The sequence below is a fragment of the Astyanax mexicanus genome, chromosome 15, assembly GCF_023375975.1.
Source record: "Astyanax mexicanus isolate ESR-SI-001 chromosome 15, AstMex3_surface, whole genome shotgun sequence".
In the NCBI taxonomy this organism is placed as follows: domain Eukaryota; kingdom Metazoa; phylum Chordata; class Actinopteri; order Characiformes; family Acestrorhamphidae; genus Astyanax; species Astyanax mexicanus.
In genome coordinates, this window is record NC_064422.1 from 22,820,372 (window position 1) to 22,840,616 (window position 20,245).

Consider the following 20,245-nt stretch of genomic DNA (forward strand, 5'->3'; position numbering starts at 1 on the left):
CGACTATGCACTGCACAAGAACAATAACATAATTTACAATGACTTTCCTCTACTCTAATATAATTAACAAGGTTTAAGACTAAAAAACACTTTTTTAACATATAAACATTTTAATGTATTGCATATAGCCTACGTTCGAAAACACACAAAAAAACAGCAATAAGGCTATACACTGCAAGTCAAGTGCATAATGCAGACATAACATTCTTTATAACTTGTGCAATTTTTTTAAAACACACTTTGAATTGTTATTTGCTATATTGTGATTATCATGGCTTATCTTTATATAAAAAAAAAGAGTACTAAAAAACAGACAGCTACATCACAAATCATTTTCTTGAGCCCGACCCGACCCAGCCCAAGAAAAGTGGTGGGAAATCTTGGCCAGAGTTCGGCTCAGCTCGGGCTCAGGCAGGGAATCTAAACTCTACACTGTAGTTTTGCATACCTTAAGACGTGTTTACAGGATAGACAGGATGGAGAATATAATGCCTGAAACGCTTTATCCCTTAGTATTTAAATGTCTTTTAAATGTTGTGAAAGGAATTACCTTACTGTCTTTACTTTTACTTTACATTATTTTACTGTGCTGTAGGCCAAAAATGCAGAAATTAATTCTTATTCAAGTTAAACTAAGTTGACTAGGCAAACCACTGAGTATCTTTGCAATGAAACTAAAATAAATGTAAGAAAAATACTGTCTTAACATTTTCTGATTTGGCTTTGTATTTTGTTACTTTACACTGTAAAAATAAACACTTTATTACTTTTCTCTTAAATTTTTCTCAACTACTCATCCAGTAAAAAAAAATACTTTAATTACTTTTTTTTAGACCTTCAAAGACCATACTAAAAATCTCAATGACTTCTCACATGACGAGATTACTCTGCTGCCAATCGGTCAAGTTCTCACACACTTTCACCCCTCCAATTCAGTCATGTCTAATTTAATGCCCAACCGCTAACTAGGTCTCCCCTTGTCAAACCATGTAACCAGAACAGGGAGGGTGAATACTGGCTGCTGCTAACTGCATGTCACTGGAGATCAACACGCTTGGAGGAGGGACAGTAATGTGCAGTTTATAGATGCCTGTACTGACAAGCATTGCACTGTAATGAGGCATTTTACCCACCCTCAGAGGACGAGACCAGTTTTGGCCACAACCACCATAATTCATACTAAAACTGACAATGAGTGTTGTATAGTATCATTAATTAGGCTGGAAATCACAGGCAAAGCAAATACCAGAAATTTAAATGTAATTTTGTTTAAATGTATTTATTGGTGATAGTTTCACAGAATTTGACAGTCAATATTAAACTGTTAAATTTGTAAGCACCTATGTTTCAGTAAAAGTATAGATATTTGGCACCATGTATTGATATAATATGATTGATATAATATATTGTGATAACAATGTACTGCCCCATTCCTAGTCATTCTAATCTTATATGGTATCTTATATTGATAATTGGGACTAAAATTAATGTTATACTCTAGTTTTAAAAAGTTTCTTCGTACTGGCTAAAGTTTTATACTGCCATCGCCATGCTAAACAGTTGGTGCAGCATTCTTGGGATTCAATGCCTTTCCTTACCTTTACTACACTAGATATAACTTTGGTCATTGTGGTGAAACAACTCAAGCCTTTGTCTCTTCTTCTGTTAAAATGTCCCTTCAGAAAGCTCTGTCTTTGTCCATGAGATGATCTGCTAACTTTATTCCAACTTGAAGGAGATGATCAGTTTTAAGGTACTGGTGCTTATTTCACTCCCACTTCATGGCGATATAACATTGCGTGACTGTAAACAGAGAACTGATGTTCTAGTGTCTTGTAGTTCATGGCAGATCTGTGCTTTGGGAATTATTTCGTTGTTCCTTCTGATCATCTGTACCAAGTTTCCTCTCAGCTGAGGGTGACAGGTTGGTACTGGCACCAGTTCTACCTACAAAACAGTATGTACTGGTGATTGATGCCTGATTTGTGTAAACCTGCAATTATATACGATTATTCTTCTCAGATCTGTTTTGATTGTGGTCACTTTTGGGTACTAATCTGTTAAATCCATATGATTAAAACAGTATAGAGTATATACCTCATTGTATTAGAGTGTAGTATGTGTAGAGAAGCTACCTGCTGTAGTCAATCATGATAGAAAGGAAGTTAGGAGGCCTCTTACATAGCAAGTTAAAATACATTATAGAACTTTTTGTTCTACTCAATTAATAATCTATGTACCGTATTTCTTGTGCTATAGGCGCACCGTATTATAAGAGCGGACTATCAATGAACATCTGTTTTCTGGTCTATTTTCATACATAAGGCACACCGGATTATAATGCGCATTTTATGTGACGATAGTAACAAGAATGTCGCCATGTTTCCCTTCTAATAGGGAAGCTGGGTAAGCAAAAAAAAAAATATTCTGTATGTTAATCTACACAGATTTCTCTCCTGAAAACTGTTTATTTGGGTGAGTAAAGCACTTCCGTTTATAGTTTATAATAAGCTTAGATTTACAATATTTTCAACAGAGCGGTTAGCAGCAGTGCTAGCCATAGTTAGCAGCAGCGCTAGCCGTAGTTAGCGCTAGTAAATGCTGCCCAAAAGAGCTACACTGAGGAACCCTGAGTGTTCTGTAAGCTAGGGTGCTGTCAGCTAGCGGTTTTTCTCATGTAGCTTGTTTTAATTACACAGGCTACAGTCCAATATTTGTACGACAAAGTAACCAGCGCTGCGGTTAGCGGCTAATGCTAATACTGCTTCAGCCTCAGTGCTGGAGAAACTTCACTGAAACTCCTTTATAATGCTGGACTTCTGCGGAATGGCTTTACTGCTCCTTACAACCTGACTGGTAAATCTACATAATACATAATACATATACATATGGCACAACTGGCGATTTTTGGGAAAATTTAAGGATTTTAAGTGCGTCTTATATTGTGAAAAATACGGTTGTCTTTTCTACCATGTGTTATTTCAGAAAACGCTAAAAAATGTAATTATATACAATGTATGCTGTTTTCCCATTCTGCCATAGAGAAAAAAAAGGGCCTATACTTCTGACCACAAGGCTTACCTGGATCTCTCTCTCTCTCTCTCTCTCTCTCTCTTTCACTTTCTCTCTCAGAGCATGGGCACGTGGCTGAGGGGCTACGGGTCACAGCCCAGCACCATCTCCCTCATTACCCAGCATCCTCTCCATCATTGACTTCTGCCTCCTCAATCAGCTCCAGCAGCCATTAACACTAATGTTCTGCAGAGCGGCGGAGAGACTGGACGCTGGACGCAGGAGTGTTCTGACCGCTGTGGCAGGGCAGGGTCCACCGAGACACACTCGGGTACAGTTCACTTCCATTAAAGCTCTGAGCAGGTTTACACACTTCACAAAACTTGGCACGCCTCCAGACTGGAAGCAGAGTTAAGCAGAACACAGAAGTGAATCTCAACCTGGCATTCACTACATTTTCTGACAGGAAACATAGACAGACATATGAACATATGTATGTTACTCAGCATACAAACTGAACAAATTAGTAATTAATGTGAATAAATGTATGTACACTATATTCAAAACTTTTTTTTACATAGTCCTGAAAAAAGTTTTTTTTTCAGATATATCTGTTCAACAACTGCCTTTACACACAAAAAGTTAATTAAACAGTTAATGAATGAATAAATAATAAATACATAAATAAACAAGCAAATATATGATTAATAACAGAAAAAAAACATAACACACCACAATAAAAGGATTTCATGTACGCTCTCATGTTTGTAGTTAATGAGTGTGATTCTGATAACTGCAGAAAATCCTATTTTATTTTAGTAATCTGATCAAAGCATTTACATGACAAATAAGATTATTGGACAGTTATGGGTTTATATGATTCAGGTATAAATCAGATGTCTAATTGGCCTAAATTGAAACTGTTGTGACTTTTTGTAAACATGGACCCACTTTACTAACAAATGTGGATTTTCACCATATGATTTCTAATAGTACACAAAATGTTTTCCTTATATTATATTTCTCTATATAAGGAAAATCAGAGTTAGTGTATACATGTGCATGGATATCCAGTTATTAAGCTAAAATACAGTTCTCTTTTGTAGATTCAAGCCCTAACCAGACGGGATTAGTTTCTTAAGGGGCCCTGGGGTAATTTTCTCTTTTGTGGAGGGAGTCCTCTGTGATTTTATTCCCGTCCGGAACGACCATGTATGTGTTTTTCTCAGACGTCCTCTGAGAAAATTACCGGCTGAATTATCTACTGTTTTTTTGTTGAACTCCATGGCCCTCCGGTAATTGTATTCCAGTCCGGATGCACAAACCTGAGTTTCGTCATGTCGCGTTTAATAAAATATCTATTTATCCACTGCCACACACCATAATTATTTTGGGTGCAAATTTCCATGGAGATCCACTTAAACACAACAGCAAGTGGAAATGGAGGAGCTACTGTACACCGTCATGTCATGTGACTGAGAAAGCCAAAAAACGTACTGGTCCTACTCATTTTTCAATTGCAGTCCAGATACAGGAGTTTTATCACTGAGTAGAAGTATGAACTATTTTTTACAGTTTTATTCAACATCAACTCTTTATGGATGTTGAAAATGATGCCCCCCTAATAAACTAATCAAATTAGATATTACTATTATATATCACTTAAATTATATTATTATTATATCATTTTAGTTTTTGCCAAAACATAAGCTGTTTTTTGCTATACTGGTCTGTGGTGTTTTCAGCAGGGTATTAAGTTCAGTTCAGTTTTAGAAGCCTGACCACAATAAGTGTTACCAGAGATTCCAGACAGTGAGTGAAAGTAGAAATTCAGAGCAGAGAAACAACGCTGCCCAACACAACTCTTTATGAGGGAAAAACTGTGCAGCAGAACATTAAGCAAATGGTGCCATTAAAGGCGTTAATCTTTACCTGTGAGGGGTGCAGGAATGATGGGGCCTGTGTGAATGTGTGAGGGAGAGAGAGAGAGAGAAGAGAGTGTGTGTGTGTGTGGAGGCCTCAGAGGAGACGGCCGCGTGTCAGGCTGCACTAATAAACGGTTGGGCTAAATGGTTCTTTAATTTGGTGCCACTGTTTCAAGAAGGCGGCGCCTTGTTAAAGTCGTAGCCTCGTGCAGACCCAGTCAAAGTTTAGCCATTAAGCCGCATATCCATCATTTCTTGATGTGGCCGGTAATGAATTGCGTGCATCAGTGTCATTAGGTCTTTATGAACCGAAGGCTTACGAATATTAAACACTGTCATTAAAAAGCCTCTTAATGTTCTGTTCAGGTTAATGGGGGAAAGAGACTCAAGTGGCCGGACAGAAGAGTGTGTTGATTTTGATTCATTGCATAAATGAACAGAGCTTTGTTTATCAAAGGAAAGGATTTCATATTGAGCTTCTGTTAATAATGAAGGACTGGACTGTTTACTGTGGTAATCAGGAGTTCACATTTTGCATAATCTCTCCCTCTCTTTCTCTCTTTCACTCATTCTCATCCTTCACCCAACTCTAAGCATCTTACTTTTTTTTATCTTTCTTCATAAAAACAACAAACAGCAGTATTGAAGGGAAAAGCCTGAAGTGAAGATTTTAATTAGGAAGGCCATGTTTTTTATTTTATTATTAAAACAAAAGGAAACTGAGGATGCACATAATCAACCATCAGTTTTGTTCCAGTTCACACTGAAAATATACTTAATATAAGTTCATTTTATCCTTGTAGAAGCCAAAGCATTAAGACTATGTGTGAAATAATTAGTTCATTACATATATTGCTGCTTAACATAGTAATAAGATGCCATTAGTGCACCTGTACTGTTTATACAAACACAGATATCTTCATGCTCTATTTGTTTACAAGTAGAAAATAGGTGTACTCTCACTTTAAAAGCTACAGCATGCTGGTGCAGTGCTGAGTGAGCTGCGTAAGATGTTAGTAGTGTTTTGCATTACAGTAAATGTGTTGCATCCCATTTAAAAGTATAAATGTTATAAGAAAGTTAAGTTTCATTTTAGTTCATTTTCATCACATGTACAATCTGGAGTAACCAAATGTTGTTTTTTTTTGTTCATTCGTACATAGAGTCCTATGGAAGAGTTTCCCTAACGACGCAGACACAATTAAAGAAGTTGCATTTAACTGATTTAAAGGAGAAATCCAGTGTAAAATGTGTAGTGAAAATGATATGATTCTGAAATACAATGCTTTTAGCCAATGCTCCGAATAGGCTTATAATGCTCACAATTGGGGCATAGCATTGCCCATTCAATTCAATGAAAAAGTATCAATATTATAGAGATATGTTTTAGCTAGATTTTATGCGTTCTCTCAGAATTTATTTTGCAATCTGTTCCTCTATCCTACCTATTCATTAATGCTCCTCAGTCACATTATTGTTGACTTAATTTCAAGGTGGCAAACAGTATTTTTCAAAGTTCTTAGCGTCCCGTTTTAAATTTCAGGGCCCTCAGAATTCTACCAATAAAGGGTGGAGCTACTTTGAGCTTGTTTATGGTGTAAAAACATTTTTACCAGCACTGTAATCCAGTTGGGAGCATCGGGTTAAAGCTCTGTATTTCAGAATGCTGGGGGAGAATGGAGGTGGGCTATTCAACAAAAGTTTGTACTGCTTATTGTTATGTTTCATTACACTCCAAGTCCATTTCACACTGGATTTCTCCTTTAAATTCCTGACAACCAAACTTCTATAAAAAAAACTGATTCTAATGCGCAAATAAACCAACTCATGCTCTTTTTATCAACCACTGGTACCCCTATGTACTTGGCTGTGTTTATGGAGGCATCATGCAACGTGCAGCAAAACATGAATGGCATTCACTCTCTCAAACTCAATTATGCACAACATTAAATGTGCGTTTAAATGCATTAAATGTGGATGTGATTTCTGACAGAGTCTGAGTTGCTTGTCTGTTGACATGGACAGTTCTAGCCAGACAGTGCCTCTCACGATCATTATCACCCACTGCATTGTGTCCATGTCCACCGTGGGTGGTAATGCCTTCCAGAATGTATTCCATGTACGCACATGACACGTGTGGATCAAGAACCAGACCACACCATAACCAGACATGTCTACTACAACTGTAGTCCTCAGGTTAAGTTATCCTGGCCAGTTTAATTATGTTGGGATTCACAGCATGGCCATACTGATATAACTGAAATTAGTGAAAATGCTATAATTCCCTGTAACTTTTCTGCACTGCTATCTGCTGGCAGCTTCAGCATCAAATGGAGGGCTGACATCCATGATGAGATGTCAGCCAGACATGCTGAGATGCGAACAGAAACCTCAGAGTCAGAGTGTGGGAAGAAAAGGATTAGTTGAGTCATGAGAAGAGCAGTGGTGGAAGAAGCGGTGAGAAAACATTAATAAGAATGTGCTTAACTTAACTTGCAGGATTGGCTACTAAAACTAATTTTATCTTAGTGTCAGTTTTTTAAATGTTATTGTAAATTTACAGTTATTCAATCAAACACAGATTTTACATAAACATAATGTTTATAAACTCCCTCTACCTGTAAAATGTTCTCTTTGACACTGGCTCGAACACAAGCCCCAAGAATGAATGATTCACCCGTCCCCATGCTTAACAGTTTGAGAAATGTTTTTGTTCATAAAATTCTGCACCTTTTTTCTCTCCAAACACTTTTTTGCTCATTGGAGCTTTTAGGGGTTTAGAGTAACAGAAATTAAATTTGACCAGGGGATGAAAGTGCTGCATGCCACCATAAACATGTATAGTTTACTACTGATAATCCAATATGTATACAGCTCTGGAAAAAAATAAGTTCAAACTTCAGTTTCTGAATCTGTTTCTCAGATTTTGCTATTTATAGGAACATGTTTAAGATGTTTAAAATGAACATTGTTGTTTTATTCTATAAACTACAGACAACATTTCTCCCAAATTCCAAATAAAAATATTGTCATTTAGAGAAATGGCTGAAATAACAAAAAAGATGTGCAGCGGTCAGACCTCAAATAATGCAAAGAAAACAAATTCATATACATACATTTTTAAGAGTTCAGAAATCAATATTTGGTGGAATAACCCTGGTTTTAATCACAGTTTTCATGCATCTTGGCATGTTCTCCTCCACCAGTTTTACACACTGCTTTTGAATTACTTTATGCCACTCCTGGTGCAAATACTCACGCAGGTCAGCTTGGTTTGATGGCTTGTGATCATCAATCTTCCTCTTGATTATATTCCAGAGGTTTACAATTTGGTAAAATCAAAGAAACTGATCTTTTCTAAGTGGTTTAGTTTTTTTTCCAGAGCTATATGTGCATATTTAATATTAACTTTTTTTTTTTTTTTTTTTTTTTTACAATGTGTTTGTGCTGATAACGACCAGGCTCAGTTAAGTCCCTCAGGTGGTAAGGTCTCTGACTCTCTCTTTTACTCTCTCTATGAGTCTGACTCTCTCTCTCCCTAGTGCTCCAGGGGTGAGTGTATAAAGGCCCAGCAGCGTGCTCCTTTCTCTTCCGGACCCTGTGTACCACCTGGGGCAAGGGGGGTTCTCTCCTGAACGGCCTGCCAGCACTCTCCAAATGATGATTAATCACTAGGGGCTGAGGAGGGGGGCGCACCCTGACACGGCCATAATGGTGGTCTACAGGGCCGGGATAGGCCGGCCTGAGCAGTGTGTGCAGCGCTGCTGCAGGAGTGGGCGGACGGCCGAGGAAGATGGACGACCTCTGAGAGGATCTGACGGCTCAGAGTCCTGTCATTAACAAGAGAAAAACAGACAACAAAAAGCGCAACTCTCTCTATCAATTCTCTACCTTTCTCTCTCTCCCTCTCTCTTTTTCTCTCCTAACCCTATACCAACTCTACCCCTTTCTGTGAGTGTTTCAGGACAAGTATCAGAGAGGCATAGCATTGTGTCGTGGAAAAACGATTTTTCTTAAAAACAACGTTTGCAAAGGAGATGAAGAAACAAATATTTTTGAAATACTTTTCAAGTAATTTTGCAAGTATCAAGTGATTTGCTATCTTTATTGGCCCGTTTATCATTTCAGAAAATCTGGAATATAATCAAGAGGAAGATGGATTATCACAAGCCATCAAACCAAGCTGAACTGCTTGAATGTTTGCACCAGCAGTGACATAAAGGTATCCAAAAGCAGTGTGTAAGACTGGTGGAGGAGAAAATGCCAAGATGCATGAAAACTGTGATTAAAAACCAGGGTTATTCCAACAAATATTGATTGATAGAAACTGAAATGGTCTCTTAAGTTTTTCCAGAGCTGTTAATATATATAAATGTTTTTACATTGACTTCCATTGAAAGTTAAGAAGGTATATAATAAAACATTATTATTTGAAAAGCTATTGTGTGTGAGGCCGAGAGATAGAGAGAGAAATGAAGATGCTGTAAAACAAGTGGCCTAAATGTCATTTTGAACAATATTGAGCATCATGACAAAGACACAACAGAACAAACAAATCCCAGGATCCAGCTCACATTACAGCCGCACTAAACCCTCACTAACTCGGCCACCAGTCGCTCCCCTCTCAGAGGGAAGGAACAGCGCAGAGCAGGGAGTCTTTCTGACAGTTACAAATGAAGCTGCGATTCATTATTTTCCAGGGAATTGGTAGCGCTGTGGATGATGATGGAGGTGCAGTCTGAGCTGCCGTCTCTGCCCATTTGAATGGAGATGAATCACGAAGCCTAAACCCAGAGACTCCGGGCTGACAATTATATCAGCGCGGCTATCGGACTCTCCTCTTCTCCTCGTGGAGGGATCCGGTGTGGAGCAGTGTGGGTAATAACGCTCATGCAGAAGCCCATTAAGAGCAGCCTCAGCAGAGAAGCTCATTAGCACGTCGGAATATTCCCCCCCATTTGTGTAATTCTATAAGCTGTTATTGCTTTCCACAATCCTATTCTTTAATGACACTATTAATGCGGAAAGTTTATCAGTAAATGAGTGTGTTTTTGGCCTCCTCGGCCTCTCGTTCTGTTTTAATCTGGGGTTCAGTTACCTCTTTCTCCATCCCCCTAATGACCCATCTGCGTTAATTAAACAGAAGAGGAGAGGATGCAGGGTTTAGTTTTTCCTTTGTTTTCTCACACCCGGACTCTGTTCACAATCCCTGTTGTTGGTTTAAACACAAAGAACGTGTTTAGTAATCGCCTACAGCTTCAAGCCTTAGAACAGTCAACAAGCATATTGTTGTCATCTGAAAAAAAAAACCTTAAAAAGAAATTCAGGCCTAGTGAATGTACATAAAGTTTATTCCAAGTAATTTTGAAGTTTGGACACCATAAGTGCAGCCTGCCTAAGTTTTGATTCTTGACATGCAAATCAGGCCTGAGGCATACCCCCACTGTAGTTGGTGGATGTGTTTTCTGTCTTGTGTTTTCTACTCTGCTAAATGTAGTTAATTCTTCGAGCCCTAGGTTTATCATTCTGCCTTTTATTATGAAGTATTTGGTAAAGGGCCTATGAAACTGATGTTAATTGCAACAATAATGTAGTTGTGCTTGTGATAGAGTGTGGTTAAACATCCAGATTCTAGGGGGTTACAAGGTTTGTTGTTTTCTGGTATATAATAATGAAGTGTTTATACAGCTCTGGAAAAAATAAGAGATCACTTAAAAAATTATGAGTCTCTTTGATCTTACCAAATTTGAAAACCTCTGGAATGTAATATAGAGGAAGATGGATGGTCACAAGCCATGCTTGAATTTTTGCACCAGGAGTGGCATAAAGTTATCCAAAAGCAGTGTGTAAAACTGGTGGAGGGGAACAAATAAAAAATATGTTTATTCCACCAAATATTGATTTCTGAAATCTTTATGAGTATGAAATTGTTTAATTGCATTATTTGAGGTCTGAAAGCTCTGAATCTGTTTTGTTATTTCAGCCATTTCTCATTTTTCTGCAAATAAATGCTCTAAATGACAAAATATTTTTTTGGAATTTGGGAGAAATGTTGTCCGTAGTTTTTAGAATAAAAAAACAATGTTCATTATATTCAAACATATACTAATAAATATCAAAATCAGAGAAACTGATTCAGAAACTGAAGTGGTGTCTTAATTCTTTCCAGAGCTGTATACCAGTGTAAATTGTGTTTATTTGTGGAATTTTACAACTATAGGTAAAGGAGATTGGTGATGTACAAGTCTATCAATACCTCTCTCTCTGTCTGTAACTTTGCAGTGCTTCCTCAATATTCTGGCTTATGCATGAAAAGGACAAGTACTGAACAAGAAGAGAACCAGCCACTTGCCAAATCACAAACGCATGCATGAGAGAACCATTTTGCTCTTTGCATATGGCAGTACCAATTTTATGGCTCGGGCTACAGGGGGTGAAGAGACTCTAGAGAAAATGGCTAAGCTGAACATCCCAGCAGAGTCATTGTAAGCTGTAAGCTTCAATTTTTTCCATTTTGTCTAATTCACTGAAGGTAGGCTCAATCCATAGCATTATGAATCAGTCCATACCACTTTATCCAACTTTTTCATCATATCAACTCAGGCAGACTCCCTTTATTCAGTTGGTAATTTCCTCACTTGTCAGCAGGGCTGTGTGTTTTTCTGTGGATTTTTCTTTCTTTGTACAGCTTCCTGCCTCTTCCAGCACCTTCCCATCTTCCCATTCTCCTCCCAGTGCATGAATGTCCCTCATACAGTATAGAGAAAGTACAGACAGGGCAATTTTCGCTGACATTCACTGGCAATCTTGTTGTGCTCACAAAAACAAAGAGTGTCTGATTGATGGCTTTGTTGTGGCCACACAGGCCCCCCTGACAGACGCCTCTATATTCAAAGCGCCCACTTCCTCTAGCAGGTCTGATCTCCACATGGATCAGGATCTGCTGGAGGAGGTTTGCTTTAGCCGGCATGTTAATGTTCAACCAGTAGCAGGAACTGACGTTGTGCTTCTAGTGGAAGAACCCCACCCCGAACCCCCGGGCTAATCAGTCTCTCCTGACGGCTAGCTCCACTTAGCTTGTTCTCAGCTTGTAACGTGCCATGTCCAATTAGCTTGCCGGGTGCTCCGTCTTCATCCCATCAGACTGGAGAAGGCAGAGAGCCACTCGCAGCGACCATGACGGAGGAGGCCTTGATTGGACGACAAGGCGTCCTGCGGCCCGGGACCAGACTGAGTCAGCTAATCATCAAACCGCTCGTCCTCGCACTACAGTGAAAGTTTCTCAGCCGGGCAGGAAGCAGGAAGTGTCAAACTGGGTCCCTCCACCCGGCCGGGACAAATTTCTGCTGATGGAGACACGCGTGTCGGTGCTTTTAGGAGGAAATCGCGTCAAGACGATGACAATGAGACTGAAGAAGTCCCCACTCAGTCCTCAGGTTGCCATCTTGACTACCTGCCTCTAGTGATTTAAGCCAATGTAACGTATCCGTCATAATTGAAGATGTGAGGCCTATGTATTTTTTATTAGTAATTGGACTAAAATTAAAAATATGAATATATATTAATGTTTTCATATGTTAAAACTAAGTACATTGTATACACTGTCATTTATTGATTTATTGTAATTTTATACTCTTATTTGTTTCCCATTTGTGTGTCTCCTCAAGTTTTCGTCATCATTATCATTATACTGCCTTATCATTATCCTCTTTTCAGCCTAAAAAACGGTATTTTAGGGAGTCAATTCTTTCCTCCTTCTAATATATTCCAATGTTGCCTGCTGCAACACAACCCAAAGCGCGATGCAGTACATCCACCCCCATGCTTTACATTTGACAAGATATTTGTTTCAGCTGTGCTGCACAGTGGAACAATACGCCACTTTTAAACTAAACTTTTAAGACAAGGTCTTTGTAATCATATGGGGGTTCTTTCTGATTTGTTGGACTTATCTCAGATATTTTTCTATTCTATGTCTATTGTTAAGTAAACATATTAAAAAAGATTAATGATAAATTGGGACATTTTTGAATGACAGACATAGTTTGAGATACTTATTCGGAGTGTGCTGAACTGCTCAGTACATTTTCCTTTTTTTAGTGACATGGAGAAACCAAGCAACCTTAGAGAGAAATATAACAGAATGTTTTCAAAATTTTACGTTAAATATAACTTTTATTTTGAATATCACCTTTTCTATCCTGAACCTGCTGGATGAAAATATGAAAAATATTTAGGTTTATATCAGTTTGTAGATTTAAAATTTTAAAACTATCATTGTTGTCATCATTGTTTGTTTTTTATTTGTTTGTTTTTTTTTACCTTGGGTCTTATCCTCATACATAATCAGAAGAAACAAGAGAGCGATTTTTATAGTGGCAGAGGAGAAATCAAATACGTTCAGGACGTTAGCCGAACTAGTCAAGGAGAAAATATTGCTGGGATAGATTAATGTGCAAAAGTTAGCATTGGATTGAGCTGAAATAGAATTACTACAATTGCCAGTATTGCAACATCTATAAAGATGTCAGTGATTGGAAGGATCGTTACAAGCGTAAATTGCCTGCCAGGGATATGAGGATGGGCACCGGGCCATTTATTACCCCCCCAGTCCTGCTGTGGGGTGATTGAGCTGTGCCTGCTTTGCTTGAGGAAAGCATTAGTACTCCTCTCTTAGAGACGGCGCAGAATTCACTGTGCTCGCTAACTGGATAGGACAGTTAATATCCTCTGCAGTCAGTAATGAAAAACAAAAGCTGAAAAGCGTATCAATAAGTCCAACGATGGAACTGAGCTAAGAGTTTGAAAAATTCCACGTTTCACTTTTGCTGTAGAGTTGAGCCGTTTTGGAGATTAAAATCTAGCGTTATCAGATTTTTGTGTTTTGAAGAATGTCCCAGAATCAGTTTCTATTAAACAGTCATTTCTGCGAGACAGCCTAATTGTTTTGTGATAGATATCATTTGGATCAATGCCATGCATCGCTGAACAAGAAACAGCTCAAAACTCTTCAACGTTCTTGTCCTCTCAAGCAAAATGAGGCAATAAAGCGTGTAATAAAATCAGTAATACCCCGATGTGGAAGTTTATCCTGTAATGATGTTTTTGCCTCAGACTCCTATTTCTCACCAATTAAAAACAGTTAGGAAGAGCTCAGGCAGCTGCATCATATTTCTAAATGCGAATGATGGGAATTTGCTCTATTCTCTGGTGACAGCAAATCTAATAAATACTGTAATGCTCTTTTCCTCTCTATCATAGGATGCAGGTGCTGAACTAACTGCCGTATTTATCTTATATGATGTGATCTCTAATATTAAAAAGAGGAAGTTTGAGAAATCTGTAAAATCAAAGACCAGACAAAGCAAGGAAGATAACGGGGCTTTTGGAAAGAACCCACATAATTATAATAAATAGGCCAAATATTACAGTTCTGAGTGGTCAGTTCTAGGATTCATAATTATTCAGAGTAGAGAAGAATCAAAAGAATGACAAAATGACTACAAATATGCTGTTTGAGGATTAGATAATATTTCTTGATAATGTTTTTTTTTTTTTTATCCGTTCATGGTGTAGATGTCATGAAGGAAATTAGTTCAGCTAATGCTGATGGTTTCTGTAATGAAGTTCAAATCAAATATGTTTTTTTTACGACAAACTAATTCGAGCCACTCTGATAAACTGTGTTTCTCACACTGTTCACTTGAAATTATTTACTGGATGGGATGAGTGGTGGCTTATTAACAATAATAATGTTTAGTAAAAAATATTTAGTACTCTTTTGTATTTAGTAAAAAGAGTATGGGGTTGCTGTGTTTTTGTCCTCACGGTACTATTTGTCTTATCTTGTCTCTATTTGTCTTATCTTGTCCACCAAAAAAAAAAAATTGTTTAAAGTTTAATGTAATTGGCCTGTTTTGTAATTGACCAACTACAGGTGTGAAACACCCTAAGGGTCCTTTCACACCTATAATGTTTTGTCTGGATTTTCTGACTTTGTAATTTAGTCCAAACAAAATAAACAGACATGAAAATGGCTGCAAACCGCTGAACTACAATCTGGACAAAAGGCCCAGAGTTTGGTGCGACTGAAAGCGGTGGTCTCAGGACGTTTTTAAAACTTAAAAGTTTTACACCAGTTTTTAAACTTAAAACCCTTTTACACCAGCATCATTGGTTTGAACCAAACAGAAAAGTCTGAAAGTCCAGACCAAACAAGATAAGTATGAAAGCTTCTTCAATCTGGATCTACTGAACCATGGTCCGGTTCTCCTGCAGTGTGAAACACTTTTCTCGATGGTTTGGACTCATTTACAGAATAGTCAGTCAAGTCTTCAAACAAATCAGAGGAAAAAAGGGTTCCACTTTAAAATAAGACTACCTTTGTAAAGTGTTTATAAATGGTTTGCAATTATTTTATTAAAGATTACTAATTAGGTTGTAAATGCTTTAAAAATCGTTAATAATCAGCACATACATAAAAAGGGCAACAATATAGATGGCTGTGGGTTCACTATTTTGCAAACAACAGGTCATTGTTGCCCTTTCTAGGTATGTGTTATAACTGATTATTAATGATTTTAAGGCATTTACAACCTAATAAGTAACCATTAATAAACTAATTCACTAAATCATTTATAAACACTTAAAGGTAGTCTTATTTTAAAGTGGTACTGAAAAAAGAATGGGTGTTGTGCCGAAATCCGACTTCCCTTGGTGTGTAGGCATGCCACGCAGCAAACACTTAGACTCATTTATTTAATAAAACAGTAGATTAACCCTTATTTATAAACAGAAATAAAAGGAATCTGATCAGATATGATCAAATATGATCAGATCCTAATAGAAAGAAACAAGTGATCATTACAAACTTTATATAGTTTACATAGTTACAGACCATAGTTACAGGTCATGTGACCTTTTCTGTCCTCGTGATCCACATACTCCAGTACGTGATTTCAGGGTTCTTGTTCACACCTTGTTATTTGAAGGAACTGATCAGCATTCAGTTTAACTTGTATTAGCAGTCAGGGACTCACACTGACTAATTTACTCCTACTCTGATGTACAAACATTAGCAGCCCCCCCCCCCCCATCTATTCTCTCTCTCTCTCTCTCTCTCTCTCGCACACTCTTTCTCTCTCTCTCCTTCTCTCTGTCTCTCCTCTCTTTCTCTCTCTCTTTTTTTAGGCTGGCCCTAGTAATGCCTCTGCCGCCCACTCGTTTTTGGCTAAATGAAAGACTTTGGTGGCTATATTTCCCCCCAGTTCCTCCCACTCTTCCCTAACAGCATTAGGCGTACTTTAGGGCCGATATTGTTTCCTATCAATTCTATTCAGGAGAAATGTGAGCTTGCGAGCGTCATTACGAGGCGCTTAATGAAATCATACAAGGTGTTTATGCATGCGGCATCTCAGGGCAGCGTAATCTCGCGGCTTATTAAAAGTGAACTTACCTCCAGTCTTTTCTGTAGAGGGCTGATTAGCTCGGGCTGCCGGCGAATCAAATGACAGTCGGGAAGGCTCGGGGTCAAAGGTCACCGTTTGATTACCAGTCATGTGTCAGTGTAATTGCTGGGCTAATATTTGCATAAGCAGGCGTTCGTCTCTCAGGGGTGAAGGCCGCAACCCAAAATACAGAGTCTGAACAGACGTACGCTAATGAAATTTGATACTATAGCAAAGACCGTTACGGCGAGTGGGTGAGCTTCAGTTTTACGAGAAACACGCCCACATGCGATGGACTTTATTTGAAATATTAATGACACAAACAACACAAAACCACAGGAAGGGCCTGTGTATTAATGGATAAACTTTTATAGACAGTTTGATATACTTTTTTCCTATTAACCTACATCAGTGTGAGCTGATCTAAAATACCACTTTATTAATTTAAATACTAAAAGAGTGGGTGGATATAGTTCTTGTCGACTTTCTGATTTATTTTCTTTCTTAATTTTTTGTTGAAAATTAAAACCCTTTATCTCCAGCACAGTTACATTAATAGAGAAGAAAATCATGCTATAATCACACTTTGCTGCTCACTAATAAAACAACATTTTACAACTACTCCTGAAGGGTTTATTTTTTTCAAACAATACTTATTTTAATTCTTGCTAATATTCTAGTATTTTTGAATTTACAAAACCATACATTCAGACAAATATAATGTTGCATTATTCTGCATAATCTCGAAAAAACTAATTTAATAATTAAAATGCTCATTAAACTCTCTCATTAAATTAAGACATCAATCCATGTCAATTCAAATATATATTCAGATGTAAATGTAAGTTTAATTGTCATTATATCGCAGTTAGTTCCAACCCTGCAATGTGATTGGCTGAGAGGTGTTTTATGAGTGCCGTTATCAGCCGGTAATGCACTGTAACCAAAGCTCTCCATGTATTACTCTGCCACATGCACAATGCAGTGCTTACCAGCCAAACAGTGCAGCTACAAACAGAGCAGCAATGGGACTGACTATTTTAACTCCTGGAGAGTTTATAACCAAACAGATCCTATTTTTTCGTCCTCTTTAACTTAAAATCTTTTAATAAACAGTTGTACTGTTGAACTGTGGTATAATCGCAATAATACACTTGAGGTTTGTGCTATAATACGTAATATTGGCACTGCTGTGCTGCGGTTGTAGACACGAGGCCTCAGGCCAATATTACACGTTATAGCACTCTTTCTCGTGTATTATTGCTTAGTTATACTCATACTTGGTTGAACAGTACCACAAAACACTGTTAGACTAAATCTCCAGAGCAGCAGATAAAGGACATGTGACAATAGTAAAACCCTTTAGACATAGAACAACATGCATTGACAACACACAATAGACAATAGATAAATATAACACTCTAAAATCACATGAGTGCATGTTTAAATGTGTGTATGAAGGCAGTGGTGTGATTAAGGTGTTAATTAAGTCATTATTCTGTAAGTAAACTGTAATGAGCATGTGGTCTAATGATTACTGTTGGGTAATTGTGTGCATTAATAGAGGAGTTCAGTTTAAGTGCTTAAGTAGAGTATATTCATTCCTGGTGTTGGTAAACAGAAATATGTACAGTATGTTAATGTTAAATGCATCTAATGAAAGCATTCACCAGAGTCCAATCTAAAAATAATTACAAACACATACAGACTGTTGGATGTCACTATTTTATTGTGTAATCGAGAAAACTGTAATGTTAAAAAATGATCTTCAGATATTTTTTCCAATAAGAATAATAGGAATAGAAATAATATGCAATGCAGCTGCAGATTTCTAGTTCTGATTGTAAAACAATGTAGTCATTTTAGGCAAAGGAATTGCATTTGTGCTATAGATATGTGAACAAAGATGACAGGCATATCTGTAAAAGAGATCAGCTTTTACTAGCAGGGATACAGGACATTAAATGATTGGCTTTTATTAAAATTATTTAATTAAAGTTCCTAATTTGGAAACATACTAACACAAGTGGAAGTGAAATAATGAAAGACTGAAATAAGTAAATATATATATATATATATATATATATATTTGAAGGTTAATTCCATTTGCAGTTGACATTAGACACTTCAATGTCACATGACAAATTACTCAAACGTCTAAAGAATATCCAGAACCAGTTGTCATTTTTGCCTATAGTAAAGTAAGTTAAGGTAATTGTGGCTTATAATTAGTGATCTAATCATCGTAAAATATTCTGCAGAAAAGGTGAATCGAGAACAGGAAAGAAATTTTAAAATACATTTAAAAATATATATATATATATTTTTTTAATGAACCCTTTTTGCTTCATTAATGTTGTACACCCAAAGGCTTAATAAGGATTCAAGGAATTAATCAGACTTTATTGTCATTCACATCACATGTGGTACATGAGGTGGAACGAAATTGTAATCTCACGGTCCAGTATACATCCAAAAGAGCAATTGTTAAAATAAGGTGAATATAAAAATGAAATGAAAATAAAATATACTAAAAATAAAAATAGAATAAAATAGATATCATACACAAAACATAAGGGGAGGAGGAAAGTAGCAGCAACATAAAGTCCAAAGTGCAAATTGCTATAGCAGCATATTTTCCTGCATCTGGAGGTGTAGATGTCTGTGGTGCCTTCACCACCCTCTGCAGAGCTTTCCTGTCTGCAGCAGAGCAGCTTCCGTGTCACATGTTGATGCTGGAGCTAACTGACCACTTTCAACAAATAACAATAAATAAATAATTTCTCACTTTCCGAAAAAATCGGTTATTTTTTCCCTTCTTCTATACGTGCCTTTATGAATAAATATATGTAAATTAAGCACATTTACAAATGAAGGGACAAATGATTGGAATGTGTTTATTTGTTTATTTGAGTTGTTTCTAAGTTATACCAGTAGGGAAAAGATTAGGAGAAAGTATTTCTATTAGTAGCTGCACTGTGATACCAATTTAGTCAATTTAGCAATATGAACAAGTAAATATTCACATTAGTATTTCTGTCACCTTTTCTGTCTCTCTATGACATGATGTGATATGTAGTTTTATCATTTGTAAGTACTTTATAAATTAAATTTAAGTGTAGTAGTGATGTTTATGTCCGGTTTTGTTTTTTTTTGTCTGCCATATTTGTCTGTCTGTCTCTCTGTTTGAGAGGCTTGTTTATCACTAATTCTCACCAGCCTTCAACATCATACTGTGAATTAGAGCTATGTCCTTCAACATGTAACACACACACACAGGACAATAGAGCTGTAGTGCTTTACAGAATGTTCAAAAAACTTTATTCATAAAAATGTTGAGATCCCCAAATGATGATATCTGGTAGAAATCTGCTTTCCCCCTTCCTTTATTACTAATATATTTACTCAAAAAACAAATTGAGACCAAATTGAAAATCTCTGAAATATAATCAAGAGGAAGATGGATGATCATAAGCCATCAAACCAAACTGAACTGCTCGATTTTTTGCACCAGGGATGGAATAAAGTTATTCAAAAGCAGTGTGTAAGTTTGGTGGAGGAGAACATGCCAAGATGCATGAAAACTGTGATTAAAACTCAGAGTTATTCCACCAAATATTGATTTTTAAACTATTTAAACTTTATGAATATAAACGTGTTTTCTTTGCATTATTTGAGGTCTGAAGGCTTTGCATCCTTTTTGTTATTTCAGCCATTTCTCATTTTCTGCAAATAAATGCTCTAAATGACATTTTTTTTATTTAAAATTTGGAAGAAGCGTTGTGCAGAAACTCAGAAACTAAAGTGGTCTCTTAATTTCCAGAGCTGTATTTGTAAAGTTAATTTTTCTTTCATATGAAG

The 20,245-nt window shown here is 37.0% G+C and overlaps 1 protein-coding gene across 1 annotated transcript in view; it reads left to right on the top strand.

Annotated features, from left to right (window-relative positions):
- Positions 1 to 20,245, top strand: part of nrbf2b (nuclear receptor binding factor 2b) — a 119,278-nt gene that overhangs the window by 76,957 nt on the left and 22,076 nt on the right. Inside the window, exon 3 of the mRNA XM_007255119.4 lies at positions 3,133 to 3,343. Within this exon, the coding sequence (XP_007255181.2) occupies positions 3,254 to 3,343 (90 nt within the window). The 5' untranslated portion in view covers positions 3,133 to 3,253. The remainder of the gene's footprint in view (positions 1 to 3,132; positions 3,344 to 20,245) is intronic.